The sequence below is a fragment of the Pseudophryne corroboree genome (assembly GCF_028390025.1).
Source record: "Pseudophryne corroboree isolate aPseCor3 chromosome 2 unlocalized genomic scaffold, aPseCor3.hap2 SUPER_2_unloc_2, whole genome shotgun sequence".
In the NCBI taxonomy this organism is placed as follows: Eukaryota; Metazoa; Chordata; class Amphibia; order Anura; family Myobatrachidae; genus Pseudophryne; species Pseudophryne corroboree.
In genome coordinates this window covers 335,685-353,740 of record NW_026967489.1, presented here as the reverse complement: position 1 = coordinate 353,740, position 18,056 = coordinate 335,685, and the positions used below count along the sequence as shown (strand labels likewise).

Here is an 18,056-nt window from a genome sequence, read left to right as displayed (position 1 = left end):
TTCATTGTTCTCTGCATTACCCTCACCTTCTGTCCTTATACGGAGTCAGACATCCTACGTCATTATTCTCTGCGTTATCCTCACCTTTCTGTCCTTATACAGAGTCAGACATCCTACGTCATTATTCTCTGCGTTACCCTCACCTTTCTCTCCTTATACAGAGTCAGACATCCTACTTCATTATTCTCTGCATTACATTCACCTTTCAGTTCTTATACGGAGTCAGACGTCAGTCTCTTCGTTGGCCTCACCTTTATCTCCTTATATGGAGTCAGACATCCTACGTCATTAGTCTCTGCATTACCCACACCTTTCTCTCCTTATACAGAGTCAGACATCCTACGTCATTAGTCTCTGCATTACCCACACCTTTCTCTCCTTATATGGAGTCAGACATCATACGTCATTATTCTCTGCGTTACCCTCACCTTTCTCTCCTTATACAGAGTCAGACATCCTACGTCATTATTCTCTGCGTTACCCTCACCTTTCTCTCCTTATACAGAGTCAGACATCCTACGTCATTAGTCTCTGCATTACCCACACCTTTCTCTCCTTATATGGAGTCAGACATCCTACGTCATTATTCTCTGCGTTACCCTCACCTTTCTCTCCTTATACAGAGTCAGACATCCTACGTCATTATTCTCTGCATTACCCTCACCTTTCTGTCCTTATATGGAGTCAGACATCCTACGTCATTATTCTCTGCGTTACCCTCACCTTCTGTCCTTATACAGAGTCAGACATCCTACGTCATTATTCTCTGCATTACCCTCACCTTCTGTCCTTATACAGAGTCAGACATCCTACGGCATTATTCTCTGCGTTATCCTCACCTTTCTGTCCTTATACAGAGTCAGACATCCTACGTCATTATTCGCTGCGTTACCCTCACCTTTCTCTCCTTATACAGAGTCAGACATCCTACTTCATTATTCTCTGCATTACATTCACCTTTCAGTTCTTATACGGAGTCAGACGTCAGTCTCTTCGTTGGCCTCACCTTTATCTCCTTATATGGAGTCAGACATCCTACGTCATTAGTCTCTGCATTACCCACACCTTTCTCTCCTTATACAGAGTCAGACATCCTACGTCATTAGTCTCTGCATTACCCACACCTTTCTCTCCTTATATGGAGTCAGACATCATACGTCATTATTCTCTGCGTTACCCTCACCTTTCTCTCCTTATACAGAGTCAGACATCCTACGTCATTGTTCTCTGCGTTACCCTCACCTTTCTCTCCTTATACAGAGTCAGACATCCTACGTCATTAGTCTCTGCATTACCCACACCTTTCTCTCCTTATATGGAGTCAGACATCCTACGTCATTATTCTCTGCGTTACCCTCACCTTTCTCTCCTTATACAGAGTCAGACATCCTACGTCATTAGTCTCTGCATTACCCACACCTTTCTCTCCTTATATGGAGTCAGACATCCTACGTCATTATTCTCTGCGTTACCCTCACCTTTCTCTCCTTATACAGAGTCAGACATCCTACGTCATTATTCTCTGCATTACCCTCACCTTTCTGTCCTTATATGGAGTCAGACATCCTACGTCATTATTCTCTGCGTTACCCTCACCTTTCTCTCCTTATACGGAGTCAGACATCCTACGTCATTAGTCTCTGCATTACCCTCACCTTTCTGTCCTTATACAGAGTCAGACATCCTACGTCATTAGTCTCTGCATTGCCCTCACCTTTCTGTCCTTATACAGAGTCAGACATCCTACGTCATTATTCTCTGCATTACCCTCACCTTTCTCTCCTTATACGGAGTCAGACATCCTACGTCATTAGTCTCTGTGGTACCCTCACCTTTCTGTCCTTATACGGAGTCAGACATCCTACGTCATTAGTCTCTGCATTACCCTCACCTTTCTGTCCTTATACAGAGTCAGACATCCTACGTCATTAGTCTCTGCGTTACCCTCACCTTCTGTCCTTATACAGAGTCAGACATCCTACGTCATTAGTCTCTGCATTACACTCACCTTTCTCTCCTTATATGGAGTCAGACATCCTACGTCATTAGTCTCTGCGTTACCTTCACCTTTCTCTCCTTATACAGAGTCAGACATCCTACGTCATTAGTCTCTGCGTTACCCTCACCTTTCTCTCCTTATATGGAGTCAGACATCCTACGTCATTAGTCTCTGCGTTACCTTCACCTTTCTCTCCTTATACGGAGTCAGACATCCTACATCATTAGTCTCTGCATTGCCCTCACCTTTCTCTCCTTATACAGAGTCAGACATCCTACGTCATTAGTCTCTGTGGTACCCTCACCTTTCTGTCCTTATACGGAGTCAGACATCCTACGTCATTAGTCTCTGCATTACCCTCACCTTTCTGTCCTTATACAGAGTCAGACATCCTACGTCATTAGTCTCTGCGTTACCCTCACCTTCTGTCCTTATACAGAGTCAGACATCCTACGTCATTAGTCTCTGCATTACACTCACCTTTCTCTCCTTATATGGAGTCAGACATCCTACGTCATTAGTCTCTGCGTTACCTTCACCTTTCTCTCCTTATACAGAGTCAGACATCCTACGTCATTAGTCTCTGCGTTACCCTCACCTTTCTCTCCTTATATGGAGTCAGACATCCTACGTCATTAGTCTCTGCGTTACCTTCACCTTTCTCTCCTTATACGGAGTCAGACATCCTACATCATTAGTCTCTGCATTGCCCTCACCTTTCTCTCCTTATACAGAGTCAGACATCCTACGTCATTAGTCTCTGCGTTACCCTCACCTTTCTCTCCTTATACAGAGTCAGACATCCTACGTCATTATTCTCTGCGTTACCCTCACCTTCTGTCCTTATACAGAGTCAGACATCCTACGTCATTATTCTCTGCATTACCCTCACCTTTCTGTCCTTATACAGAGTCAGACATCCTACGTCATTATTCTCTGCATTACCCTCACCTTTCTCTCCTTATACGGAGTCAGACATCCTACGTCATTAGTCTCTGCATTGCCCTCACCTTTCTCTCCTTATACAGAGTCAGACATCCTACGTCATTAGTCTCTGCATTACCCTCACCTTTCTGTCCTTATACAGAGTCAGACATCCTACGTCATTATTCTCTGCATTACCCTCACCTTTCTCTCCTTATATGGAGTCAGACATCCTACGTCATTAGTCTCTGCGTTACCTTCACCTTTCTCTCCTTATACGGAGTCAGACATCCTACGTCATTAGTCTCTGCATTACCCTCACCTTTCTGTCCTTATATGGAGTCAGACATCCTACGTCATTAGTCTCTGCATTGCCCTCACCTTTCTGTCCTTATACAGAGTCAGACATCCTACGTCATTATTCTCTGCATTACCCTCACCTTTCTCTCCTTATACGGAGTCAGACATCCTACGTCATTAGTCTCTGTGGTACCCTCACCTTTCTGTCCTTATATGGAGTCAGACATCCTACGTCATTAGTCTCTGTATAAGGACAGAAAGGTGAGGGTAACGCAGAGAATAATGACGTAGGATGTCTGACTCTGTATAAGGACAGAAAGGTGAGGGTAATGCAGAGTCAGACATCCTACGTCATTAGTCTCTGCATTGCCCTCACCTTTCTGTCCTTATACAGAGTCAGACATCCTACGTCATTATTCTCTGCATTACCCTCACCTTTCTCTCCTTATACGGAGTCAGACATCCTACGTCATTAGTCTCTGTGGTACCCTCACCTTTCTGTCCTTATATGGAGTCAGACATCCTACGTCATTAGTCTCTGCATTACCCTCACCTTTCTCTCCTTATATGGAGTCAGACATCCTACGTCATTAGTCTCTGCGTTACCCTCACCTTTCTCTCCTTATATGGAGTCAGACATCCTACGTCATTAGTCTCTGCGTTACCTTCACCTTTCTCTCCTTATACGGAGTCAGACATCCTACATCATTAGTCTCTGCATTGCCCTCACCTTTCTCTCCTTATACAGAGTCAGACATCCTACATCATTAGTCTCTGCATTACCCTCACCTTTCTCTCCTTATATGGAGTCAGACATCCTACGTCATTATTCTCTGCGTTACCCTCACCTTCTGTCCTTATACAGTGTCAGACATCCTACGTCATTATTCTCTGCATTACCCTCACCTTTCTCTCCTTATATGGAGTCAGACATCCTACGTCATTAGTCTCTGCGTTACCTTCACCTTTCTCTCCTTATACGGAGTCAGACATCCTACGTCATTAGTCTCTGCATTACCCTCACCTTTCTGTCCTTATACAGAGTCAGACATCCTACGTCATTAGTCTCTGCATTACCCTCACCTTTCTCTCCTTATATGGAGTCAGACATCCTACGTCATTAGTCTCTGCGTTACCTTCACCTTTCTCTCCTTATACGGAGTCAGACATCCTACGTCATTAGTCTCTGCATTACCCTCACCTTTCTGTCCTTATATGGAGTCAGACATCCTACGTCATTAGTCTCTGCATTGCCCTCACCTTTCTGTCCTTATACAGAGTCAGACATCCTACGTCATTAGTCTCTGCATTACCCTCACCTTTCTGTCCTTATACAGAGTCAGACATCCTACGTCATTATTCTCTGCGTTACCCTCACCTTCTGTCCTTATACAGTGTCAGACATCCTACGTCATTATTCTCTGCATTACCCTCACCTTTCTCTCCTTATATGGAGTCAGACATCCTACGTCATTAGTCTCTGCGTTACCTTCACCTTTCTCTCCTTATACGGAGTCAGACATCCTACGTCATTAGTCTCTGCATTACCCTCACCTTTCTGTCCTTATACAGAGTCAGACATCCTACGTCATTAGTCTCTGCATTACCCTCACCTTTCTCTCCTTATATGGAGTCAGACATCCTACGTCATTAGTCTCTGCGTTACCTTCACCTTTCTCTCCTTATACGGAGTCAGACATCCTACGTCATTAGTCTCTGCATTACCCTCACCTTTCTGTCCTTATATGGAGTCAGACATCCTACGTCATTAGTCTCTGCATTGCCCTCACCTTTCTGTCCTTATACAGAGTCAGACATCCTACGTCATTATTCTCTGCATTACCCTCACCTTTCTCTCCTTATACGGAGTCAGACATCCTACGTCATTAGTCTCTGTGGTACCCTCACCTTTCTGTCCTTATATGGAGTCAGACATCCTACGTCATTAGTCTCTGCATTACCCTCACCTTTCTGTCCTTATACAGAGTCAGACATCCTACGTCATTAGTCTCTGCATTGCCCTCACCTTTCTGTCCTTATACAGAGTCAGACATCCTACGTCATTATTCTCTGCATTACCCTCACCTTTCTCTCCTTATACGGAGTCAGACATCCTACGTCATTAGTCTCTGTGGTACCCTCACCTTTCTGTCCTTATATGGAGTCAGACATCCTACGTCATTATTCTCTGCATTACCCTCACCTTTCTCTCCTTATACGGAGTCAGACATCCTACGTCATTAGTCTCTGCATTGCCCTCACCTTTCTGTCCTTATACAGAGTCAGACATCCTACGTCATTATTCTCTGCATTACCCTCACCTTTCTCTCCTTATACGGAGTCAGACATCCTACGTCATTAGTCTCTGTGGTACCCTCACCTTTCTGTCCTTATATGGAGTCAGACATCCTACGTCATTATTCTCTGCATTACCCTCACCTTTCTCTCCTTATACGGAGTCAGACATCCTACGTCATTAGTCTCTGCATTGCCCTCACCTTTCTCTCCTTATACAGAGTCAGACATCCTACGTCATTAGTCTCTGCATTACCCTCACCTTTCTGTCCTTATACAGAGTCAGACATCCTACGTCATTATTCTCTGCATTACCCTCACCTTTCTCTCCTTATATGGAGTCAGACATCCTACGTCATTAGTCTCTGCGTTACCTTCACCTTTCTCTCCTTATACAGAGTCAGACATCCTACGTCATTATTCTCTGCATTACCCTCACCTTTCTGTCCTTATATGGAGTCAGACATCCTACGTCATTATTCTCTGCGTTACCCTCACCTTTCTCTCCTTATACGGAGTCAGACATCCTACGTCATTAGTCTCTGCATTACCCACACCTTTCTCTCCTTATACGGAGTCAGACATCCTACGTCATTAGTCTCTGCATTACCCTCACCTTTCTGACCTTATACAGAGTCAGACATCCTACGTCATTAGTCTCTGCATTGCCCTCACCTTTCTGTCCTTATACAGAGTCAGACATCCTACGTCATTATTCTCTGCATTACCCTCACCTTTCTCTCCTTATACGGAGTCAGACATCCTACGTCATTAGTCTCTGTGGTACCCTCACCTTTCTGTCCTTATACGGAGTCAGACATCCTACGTCATTAGTCTCTGCATTACCCTCACCTTTCTGTCCTTATACAGAGTCAGACATCCTACGTCATTAGTCTCTGCGTTACCCTCACCTTCTGTCCTTATACAGAGTCAGACATCCTACGTCATTAGTCTCTGCATTACACTCACCTTTCTCTCCTTATATGGAGTCAGACATCCTACGTCATTAGTCTCTGCGTTACCTTCACCTTTCTCTCCTTATACAGAGTCAGACATCCTACGTCATTAGTCTCTGCGTTACCCTCACCTTTCTCTCCTTATATGGAGTCAGACATCCTACGTCATTAGTCTCTGCGTTACCTTCACCTTTCTCTCCTTATACGGAGTCAGACATCCTACATCATTAGTCTCTGCATTGCCCTCACCTTTCTCTCCTTATACAGAGTCAGACATCCTACGTCATTAGTCTCTGTGGTACCCTCACCTTTCTGTCCTTATACGGAGTCAGACATCCTACGTCATTAGTCTCTGCATTACCCTCACCTTTCTGTCCTTATACAGAGTCAGACATCCTACGTCATTAGTCTCTGCGTTACCCTCACCTTCTGTCCTTATACAGAGTCAGACATCCTACGTCATTAGTCTCTGCATTACACTCACCTTTCTCTCCTTATATGGAGTCAGACATCCTACGTCATTAGTCTCTGCGTTACCTTCACCTTTCTCTCCTTATACAGAGTCAGACATCCTACGTCATTAGTCTCTGCGTTACCCTCACCTTTCTCTCCTTATATGGAGTCAGACATCCTACGTCATTAGTCTCTGCGTTACCTTCACCTTTCTCTCCTTATACGGAGTCAGACATCCTACATCATTAGTCTCTGCATTGCCCTCACCTTTCTCTCCTTATACAGAGTCAGACATCCTACATCATTAGTCTCTGCATTACCCTCACCTTTCTCTCCTTATATGGAGTCAGACATCCTACGTCATTAGTCTCTGCGTTACCCTCACCTTTCTCTCCTTATACAGAGTCAGACATCCTACGTCATTATTCTCTGCGTTACCCTCACCTTCTGTCCTTATACAGAGTCAGACATCCTACGTCATTATTCTCTGCATTACCCTCACCTTTCTGTCCTTATACAGAGTCAGACATCCTACGTCATTATTCTCTGCATTACCCTCACCTTTCTCTCCTTATACGGAGTCAGACATCCTACGTCATTAGTCTCTGCATTGCCCTCACCTTTCTCTCCTTATACAGAGTCAGACATCCTACGTCATTAGTCTCTGCATTACCCTCACCTTTCTGTCCTTATACAGAGTCAGACATCCTACGTCATTAGTCTCTGCATTACCCTCACCTTTCTGTCCTTATACAGAGTCAGACATCCTACGTCATTATTCTCTGCATTACCCTCACCTTTCTCTCCTTATATGGAGTCAGACATCCTACGTCATTAGTCTCTGCGTTACCTTCACCTTTCTCTCCTTATACGGAGTCAGACATCCTACGTCATTAGTCTCTGCATTACCCTCACCTTTCTGTCCTTATATGGAGTCAGACATCCTACGTCATTAGTCTCTGCATTGCCCTCACCTTTCTGTCCTTATACAGAGTCAGACATCCTACGTCATTATTCTCTGCATTACCCTCACCTTTCTCTCCTTATACGGAGTCAGACATCCTACGTCATTAGTCTCTGTGGTACCCTCACCTTTCTGTCCTTATATGGAGTCAGACATCCTACGTCATTAGTCTCTGTATAAGGACAGAAAGGTGAGGGTAACGCAGAGAATAATGACGTAGGATGTCTGACTCTGTATAAGGACAGAAAGGTGAGGGTAATGCAGAGTCAGACATCCTACGTCATTAGTCTCTGCATTGCCCTCACCTTTCTGTCCTTATACAGAGTCAGACATCCTACGTCATTATTCTCTGCATTACCCTCACCTTTCTCTCCTTATACGGAGTCAGACATCCTACGTCATTAGTCTCTGTGGTACCCTCACCTTTCTGTCCTTATATGGAGTCAGACATCCTACGTCATTAGTCTCTGCATTACCCTCACCTTTCTCTCCTTATATGGAGTCAGACATCCTACGTCATTAGTCTCTGCGTTACCCTCACCTTTCTCTCCTTATATGGAGTCAGACATCCTACGTCATTAGTCTCTGCGTTACCTTCACCTTTCTCTCCTTATACGGAGTCAGACATCCTACATCATTAGTCTCTGCATTGCCCTCTACTTCTCTCCTTATACAGAGTCAGACATCCTACATCATTAGTCTCTGCATTACCCTCACCTTACTCCTCCTTATATGGAGTCAAGACATCCTACGTCATTATTCTCTGCGTTACCCTCACCTTCTCTCCTTATACGGAGTCAGACATCCTACATCATTAGTCTCTGCATTGCCCTCACCTTTCTCTCCTTATACAGAGTCAGACATCCTAACATCATTAGTCTCTGCATTACCCTCACCTTTCTCTCCTTATATGGAGTCAGAACATCCTACGTCATTAGTCTCTGCGTTACCTTCACCTTTCTCTCCTTATCGGAGTCAGACATCCTACATCATAGTCTCTGCATTGCCCTCACCTTTCTGCTCCTTATACAGGAGTCAGACATCCTACAGTCATTAGTCTCTGCATTACCCTCACCTTTCTCGTCACTTATATGGAGTCAGACATCCTACGTCATTAGTCTCTTGCATTACCCTCACCTTTCTGTCCTTATACAGAGTCATACATCCTACGTCATTATGGTCTCTGGCGGTTACCCTCATTATATGGAGTCAGACATCCTACGTCATTAGTCTCTGCATTACCCTCACCTTTCTGTCCTTATATGGAGTCAGACATCCTACGTCATTAGTCTCTGCATTGCCCTCACCTTTCTGTCCTTATACAGAGTCAGACATCCTACGTCATTATTCTCTGCATTACCCTCACCTTTCTCTCCTTATACGGAGTCAGACATCCTACGTCATTAGTCTCTGTGGTACCCTCACCTTTCTGTCCTTATATGGAGTCAGACATCCTACGTCATTAGTCTCTGTATAAGGACAGAAAGGTGAGGGTAACGCAGAGAATAATGACGTAGGATGTCTGACTCTGTATAAGGACAGAAAGGTGAGGGTAATGCAGAGTCAGACATCCTACGTCATTAGTCTCTGCATTGCCCTCACCTTTCTGTCCTTATACAGAGTCAGACATCCTACGTCATTATTCTCTGCATTACCCTCACCTTTCTCTCCTTATACAGAGTCAGACATCCTACGTCATTATTCTCTGCGTTACCCTCACCTTCTGTCCTTATACAGAGTCAGACATCCTACGTCATTATTCTCTGCATTACCCTCACCTTTCTGTCCTTATACAGAGTCAGACATCCTACGTCATTATTCTCTGCATTACCCTCACCTTTCTCTCCTTATACGGAGTCAGACATCCTACGTCATTAGTCTCTGCATTGCCCTCACCTTTCTCTCCTTATACAGAGTCAGACATCCTACGTCATTAGTCTCTGCATTACCCTCACCTTTCTGTCCTTATACAGAGTCAGACATCCTACGTCATTATTCTCTGCATTACCCTCACCTTTCTCTCCTTATATGGAGTCAGACATCCTACGTCATTAGTCTCTGCGTTACCTTCACCTTTCTCTCCTTATACGGAGTCAGACATCCTACGTCATTAGTCTCTGCATTACCCTCACCTTTCTGTCCTTATATGGAGTCAGACATCCTACGTCATTAGTCTCTGCATTGCCCTCACCTTTCTGTCCTTATACAGAGTCAGACATCCTACGTCATTATTCTCTGCATTACCCTCACCTTTCTCTCCTTATACGGAGTCAGACATCCTACGTCATTAGTCTCTGTGGTACCCTCACCTTTCTGTCCTTATATGGAGTCAGACATCCTACGTCATTAGTCTCTGTATAAGGACAGAAAGGTGAGGGTAACGCAGAGAATAATGACGTAGGATGTCTGACTCTGTATAAGGACAGAAAGGTGAGGGTAATGCAGAGTCAGACATCCTACGTCATTAGTCTCTGCATTGCCCTCACCTTTCTGTCCTTATACAGAGTCAGACATCCTACGTCATTATTCTCTGCATTACCCTCACCTTTCTCTCCTTATACGGAGTCAGACATCCTACGTCATTAGTCTCTGTGGTACCCTCACCTTTCTGTCCTTATATGGAGTCAGACATCCTACGTCATTAGTCTCTGCATTACCCTCACCTTTCTCTCCTTATATGGAGTCAGACATCCTACGTCATTAGTCTCTGCGTTACCCTCACCTTTCTCTCCTTATATGGAGTCAGACATCCTACGTCATTAGTCTCTGCGTTACCTTCACCTTTCTCTCCTTATACGGAGTCAGACATCCTACATCATTAGTCTCTGCATTGCCCTCACCTTTCTCTCCTTATACAGAGTCAGACATCCTACATCATTAGTCTCTGCATTACCCTCACCTTTCTCTCCTTATATGGAGTCAGACATCCTACGTCATTATTCTCTGCGTTACCCTCACCTTCTGTCCTTATACAGTGTCAGACATCCTACGTCATTATTCTCTGCATTACCCTCACCTTTCTCTCCTTATATGGAGTCAGACATCCTACGTCATTAGTCTCTGCGTTACCTTCACCTTTCTCTCCTTATACGGAGTCAGACATCCTACGTCATTAGTCTCTGCATTACCCTCACCTTTCTGTCCTTATATGGAGTCAGACATCCTACGTCATTAGTCTCTGCATTGCCCTCACCTTTCTGTCCTTATACAGAGTCAGACATCCTACGTCATTATTCTCTGCATTACCCTCACCTTTCTCTCCTTATACGGAGTCAGACATCCTACGTCATTAGTCTCTGTGGTACCCTCACCTTTCTGTCCTTATATGGAGTCAGACATCCTACGTCATTATTCTCTGCATTACCCTCACCTTTCTCTCCTTATACGGAGTCAGACATCCTACGTCATTAGTCTCTGCATTGCCCTCACCTTTCTCTCCTTATACAGAGTCAGACATCCTACGTCATTAGTCTCTGCATTGCCCTCACCTTTCTGTCCTTATACAGAGTCAGACATCCTACGTCATTATTCTCTGCATTACCCTCACCTTTCTCTCCTTATACGGAGTCAGACATCCTACGTCATTAGTCTCTGTGGTACCCTCACCTTTCTGTCCTTATATGGAGTCAGACATCCTACGTCATTAGTCTCTGTATAAGGACAGAAAGGTGAGGGTAACGCAGAGAATAATGACGTAGGATGTCTGACTCTGTATAAGGACAGAAAGGTGAGGGTAATGCAGAGTCAGACATCCTACGTCATTAGTCTCTGCATTACCCTCACCTTTCTGTCCTTATACAGAGTCAGACATCCTACGTCATTATTCTCTGCATTACCCTCACCTTTCTCTCCTTATACGGAGTCAGACATCCTACGTCATTAGTCTCTGTGGTACCCTCACCTTTCTGTCCTTATATGGAGTCAGACATCCTACGTCATTAGTCTCTGCATTACCCTCACCTTTCTGTCCTTATACAGAGTCAGACATCCTACGTCATTAGTCTCTGCATTGCCCTCACCTTTCTGTCCTTATACAGAGTCAGACATCCTACGTCATTAGTCTCTGCATTGCCCTCACCTTTCTGTCCTTATACAGAGTCAGACATCCTACGTCATTAGTCTCTGCATTACCCTCACCTTTCTGTCCTTATACAGAGTCAGACATCCTACGTCATTAGTCTCTGTATAAGGACAGAAAGGTGAGGGTAACGCAGAGAATAATGACGTAGGATGTCTGACTCTGTATAAGGACAGAAAGGTGAGGGTAATGCAGAGTCAGACATCCTACGTCATTAGTCTCTGCATTACCCTCACCTTTCTGTCCTTATACAGAGTCAGACATCCTACGTCATTATTCTCTGCATTACCCTCACCTTTCTCTCCTTATACGGAGTCAGACATCCTACGTCATTAGTCTCTGTGGTACCCTCACCTTTCTGTCCTTATATGGAGTCAGACATCCTACGTCATTAGTCTCTGCATTACCCTCACCTTTCTGTCCTTATACAGAGTCAGACATCCTACGTCATTAGTCTCTGCATTGCCCTCACCTTTCTGTCCTTATACAGAGTCAGACATCCTACGTCATTATTCTCTGCATTACCCTCACCTTTCTCTCCTTATACGGAGTCAGACATCCTACGTCATTAGTCTCTGTGGTACCCTCACCTTTCTGTCCTTATATGGAGTCAGACATCCTACGTCATTAGTCTCTGCATTACCCTCACCTTTCTGTCCTTATACAGAGTCAGACATCCTACGTCATTATTCTCTGCATTACCCTCACCTTTCTCTCCTTATACGGAGTCAGACATCCTACGTCATTAGTCTCTGTGGTACCCTCACCTTTCTGTCCTTATATGGAGTCAGACATCCTACGTCATTATTCTCTGCATTACCCTCACCTTTCTCTCCTTATACGGAGTCAGACATCCTACGTCATTAGTCTCTGCATTGCCCTCACCTTTCTCTCCTTATACAGAGTCAGACATCCTACGTCATTAGTCTCTGCATTACCCTCACCTTTCTCTCCTTATACAGAGTCAGACATCCTACATCATTAGTCTCTGCATTGCCCTCACCTTTCTGTCCTTATACAGAGTCAGACATCCTACATCATTATTCTCTGCGTTACCCTCACCTTTCTCTCCTTATACAGAGTCAGACATCCTACGTCATTAGTCTCTGTGGTATAGCTACTTTGCCTGAAATTGCGCAGTGGTCATAGTAACATGTCCTCGCAGCATGTAAAGCCCGTAGGTGTACGTCCAGGTTTCTTTCTTTGTTGCAAACCATTTTTTTTATGTTTTTTCAATTAAATCATTAAAAAAATAGTATAAAGTCCTCAGTCAAAAATAAAGACAGGAAACACTGATTGTCCAATGTAGAAAACCCTTCGACCCAGCCAACAATACACGGTGTACATGTGATGTTAGGAGCGCGCGCTGGGTTCCCGGTTGTCGCATTCTCTGTAGTGTCAGCCTCTTGATGACATACTGTGTGACGGCTCTGCTCGGGGTAATGGATGTACTTGTCACAGAGGGGAGCGCTTGGCTCGTACTAGGTAAATTTAAGAACAGTTTAATGCACCTGGTATATCAGAGCACACGGTCTCTCCTCATAGTACATACACCTACTGGCATCTGCAAGTCATGGGAATTGCTAGTCGTATCTATAACACAGGAGAAGGAGCGGCACTTGCTGGGAATAAGCCCCCTCAGGCATGTGACTGTATGCGGCATTATAGCTGTAGTGCTTCTAAGATACCCATCATCCTCTGCTCTCTTGTTTTACAGCTCTACTTCTTCACGGCTGTCAGTAACACTGGACCGGTATATACCGTGTGTACGTCTGTGACTCCATCTGGGCAGTCTCCCGTCTCTGTCTCGCTATCACACACATGTCACGACTCTCTCTCCCCATCTGTCACACGCGGGTCACTGACTCTTTCTGTCTGTCACACGCGGGTCACTGACTCTCTCTGTCTGTCACACGCGGGTCACTGACTCTCTCTGTCTGTCACACGCGGGTCACTGACTCTCTCTCCGTTTGTCACACGCGGGTCACTGACTCTCTCCGTCTGTCACACGCGGGTCACTGACTCTCTCTGTCTGTCACACGCGGGTCACTGACTCTCTCTGTCTGTCACACGCGGGTCACTGACTCTCTCTGTCTGTCACACGCGGGTCACTGACTCTCTCTGTCTGTCACACGCGGGTCACTGACTCTCTCCGTCTGTCACACGCGGGTCAGTGACTCTCTCTCCGTTTGTCACACGCGGGTCACTGACTCTCTCTTCTGTCACACGCGGGTCACTGACTCTCTTCTGTCACACGCGGGTCACTGACTCTCTCTTCTGTCACACGCGGGTCACTGACTCTCTCCGTCTGTCACACGCGGGTCAGTGACTCTCTCTCTTCTGTCACACGCGGGTCACTGACTCTCTCTTCTGTCACACGCGGGTCACTGACTCTCTTCTGTCACACGCGGGTCACTGACTCTCTCTTCTGTCACACGCGGGTCACTGACTCTCCATCTGTCACATGCGGGTCACTGACTCCATCTGTCACACGTGGGTCACTGACTCTTTCTCTTCTGTCACACGCGGGTCACTGACTCTCTCTGTCTGTCACACGCGGGTCACTGACTCTCTCTGTCTGTCACACGCGGGTCACTGACTCTCTCTCTCTCCGTCTATCACACGCGGGTCACTGACTCTCTCTCTCCCCGTCTGTCACACGCGGGTCACTGACTCTCTCTCTCTCCCCGTCTGTCACACGCGGGTCACTGACTCTCTCTCCGTCTGTCACACGCGGGTCACTGACTCTCTCTCCATCTGTCACACGCGGGTCACTGACTCATCTGTCACACGTGGGTCACTGACTCTTTCTCCTCTGTCACACGCGGGTCACTGACTCTCTCTCTCCATCTGTCACACACGCGGGTCACTGACTCTCTCTCCATCTGTCACATGCGGGTCACTGACTCCATCTGTCACACGTGGGTCACTGACTCTCTCCCTCCGTCTGTCACACGCGGGTCACTGACTCTCTCCCTCCGTCTGTCACACGCGGGTCACTGACTCTCTCTCTCCGTCTATCACACGCGGGTCACTGACTCTCTCTCTCTCCGTCTATCACACGCGGGTCACTGACTCTCTCTCTCTCCGTCTATCACACGCGGGTCACTGACTCTCTCTCTCTCCCCGTCTGTCACACGCGGGTCACTGACTCTCTCTCTCTCCCCGTCTGTCACACGCGGGTCACTGACTCTCTCTCCGTCTGTCACACGCGGGTCACTGACTCTCTCTCCGTCTGTCACACGCGGGTCACTGACTCTCTCCCCGTCTGTCACACGCGGGTCACTGACTCTCTCTCCGTCTGTCACACGCGGGTCACTGACTCTCTCCGTCTGTCACACGCGGGTCACTGACTCTCTCTCCGTCTGTCACACGCGGGTCACTGACTCTCTCTCTCCATCTGTCACATGCATGTCACTGACTCTCTCTCTCTCCATCTGTCACATGCATGTCACTGACTCTCTCTCTCTCTCTCCATCTGTCACACGCATGTCACTGACTCTCTCTCCGTCTGTCACACGCGGGTCACTGACTCTCTCTCTCTCTCCATCTGTCACATGCATGTCACTGACTCTCTCTCTCTCTCCATCTGTCACACGCGGGTCACTGACTCTCTCTCCGTCTGTCACACGCGGGTCACTGACTCTCTCTCCGTCTGTCACACGCGGGTCACTGACTCTCTCCATCTGTCACATGCATGTCACTGACTCTCTATCTGTCACACGCATGTCACTGACTCTCTCTCTCTCCATCTGTCACACGCAGGTCACTGACTCTCTCCATCTGTCACACGCGGGTCACTGACTCTCTCTCTCCATCTGTCACACGCGGGTCACTGACTCTCTCCATCTGTCACACGCGGGTCACTGACTCTCTCCCTCCATCTGTCACACGCATGTCACTGACTCTCTCCATCTGTCACATGCATGTCACTGACTCTCTCCATCTGTCACATGCATGTCACTGACTCTCTACATCTGTCACACGCATGTCACTGACTCTCTCCATCTGTCACACGCGGGTCACTGACTCTCTCTCTCCATCTGTCACACGCGGGTCACTGACTCTCTCTCTCCATCTGTCACACGCGGGTCACTGACTCTCTCCCTCCATCTGTCACACGTATGTCACTGACTCTCTCCATCTGTCACATGCATGTCACTGACTCTCTCCATCTGTCACATGCATGTCACTGACTCTCTCCATCTGTCACACGCATGTCACTGACTCTCTCTCTCTCTCCATCTGTCACACGCAGGTCACTGACTCTCTCCATCTGTCACACGCGGGTCACTGTCTCTCCATCTGTCACACGCGGGTCACTGACTCTCTCTCTCCATCTGTCACATGCATGTCACTGACTCTCTCCCTCCATCTGTCACACGCATGTCACTGACTCTCTCTCCATCTGTCACATGCATGTCACTGACTCTCTCCATCTGTCACATGCATGTCACTGACTCTCTCCATCTGTCACATGCATGTCACTGACTCTCTCTCCATCTGTCACATGCATGTCACTGACTCTCTCTCCATCTGTCACATGCATGTCACTGACTCTCTCTCCATCTGTCACATGCATGTCACTGACTCTCTCCATCTGTCACATGCATGTCACTGACTCTCTCCATCTGTCACACGCAGGTCACTGACTCTCTCCATCTGTCACATGCATGTCACTGACTCTCCATCTGTCACACGCAGGTCACTGACTCTCTCCATCTGTCACATGCATGTCACTGACTCTCTCTCCATCTGTCACACGCATGTCACTGACTCTCTCTCCATCTGTCACACGCATGTCACTGACTCTCTCTCCATCTGTCACATGCATGTCACTGACTCTCTCCATCTGTCACACGCATGTCACTGACTCTCTCTCTCCATCTGTCACATGCATGTCACTGACTCTCTCCATCTGTCACACGCATGTCACTGACTCTCTCTCTCTCCATCTGTCACACGCGGGTCACTGACTCTCCATCTGTCACACGCATGTCACTGACTCTCTCTCTCTCCATCTGTCACACGCGGGTCACTGACTCTCTCTCCATCTGTCACACGCGGGTCACTGACTCTCTCTCCATCTGTCACATGCATGTCACTGACTCTCTCCATCTGTCACACGCATGTCACTGACTCTCTCTCTCTCCATCTGTCACACGCGGGTCACTGACTCTCTCTCTCTCTCTCTCCATCTGTCACACGCATGTCACTGACTCTCTCTCTCTCCATCTGTCACACGCGGGTCACTGACTCTCTCTCCATCTGTCACACGCGGGTCACTGACTCTCTCTCTCTCCATCTGTCACACGCATGTCACTGACTCTCTCTCTCTCCATCTGTCACACGCGGGTCACTGACTCTCTCTCTCTCTCCATCTGTCACACGCATGTCACTGACTCTCTCTCTCTCCATCTGTCACACGCGGGTCACTGACTCTCTCTCCATCTGTCACACGCAGGTCACTGACTCTCTCTCTCCATCTGTCACATGCATGTCACTGACTCTCTCTCCATCTGTCACACGCATGTCACTGACTCTCTCTCCATCTGTCACACGCATGTCACTGACTCTCTCTCCATCTGTCACATGCATGTCACTGACTCTCTCCATCTGTCACACGCATGTCACTGACTCTCTCTCTCCATCTGTCACATGCATGTCACTGACTCTCTCCATCTGTCACACGCATGTCACTGACTCTCTCTCTCTCCATCTGTCACACGCGGGTCACTGACTCTCTCTCTCTCCATCTGTCACACGCATGTCACTGACTCTCTCTCTCTCCATCTGTCACACGCATGTCACTGACTCTCTCTCCATCTGTCACACGCGGGTCACTGACTCTCTCTCTCTCCATCTGTCACACGCATGTCACTGACTCTCTCTCCATCTGTCACACGCATGTCACTGACTCTCTCTCCATCTGTCACACGCATGTCACTGACTCTCCATCTGTCACACGCATGTCACTGACTCTCCATCTGTCACATGCATGTCACTGACTCTCTCTCTCCATCTGTCACATGCATGTCACTGACTCTCTCTCCATCTGTCACACGCATGTCACTGACTCTCTCTCCA

At 46.9% G+C, this 18,056-nt stretch overlaps 1 protein-coding gene across 2 annotated transcripts in view; it reads left to right on the top strand.

Annotated features, from left to right (window-relative positions):
• Nucleotides 1-18,056, top strand: part of LOC134983048 (glucose-6-phosphate exchanger SLC37A1-like) — a 164,080-nt gene that overhangs the window by 113,925 nt on the left and 32,099 nt on the right. For both annotated transcript variants that reach the window (XM_063948746.1, XM_063948747.1), the window contains exon 15: nt 13,687-13,735. In XM_063948746.1, the coding sequence (XP_063804816.1) occupies nt 13,687-13,735 (49 nt within the window). The remainder of the gene's footprint in view (nt 1-13,686; nt 13,736-18,056) is intronic.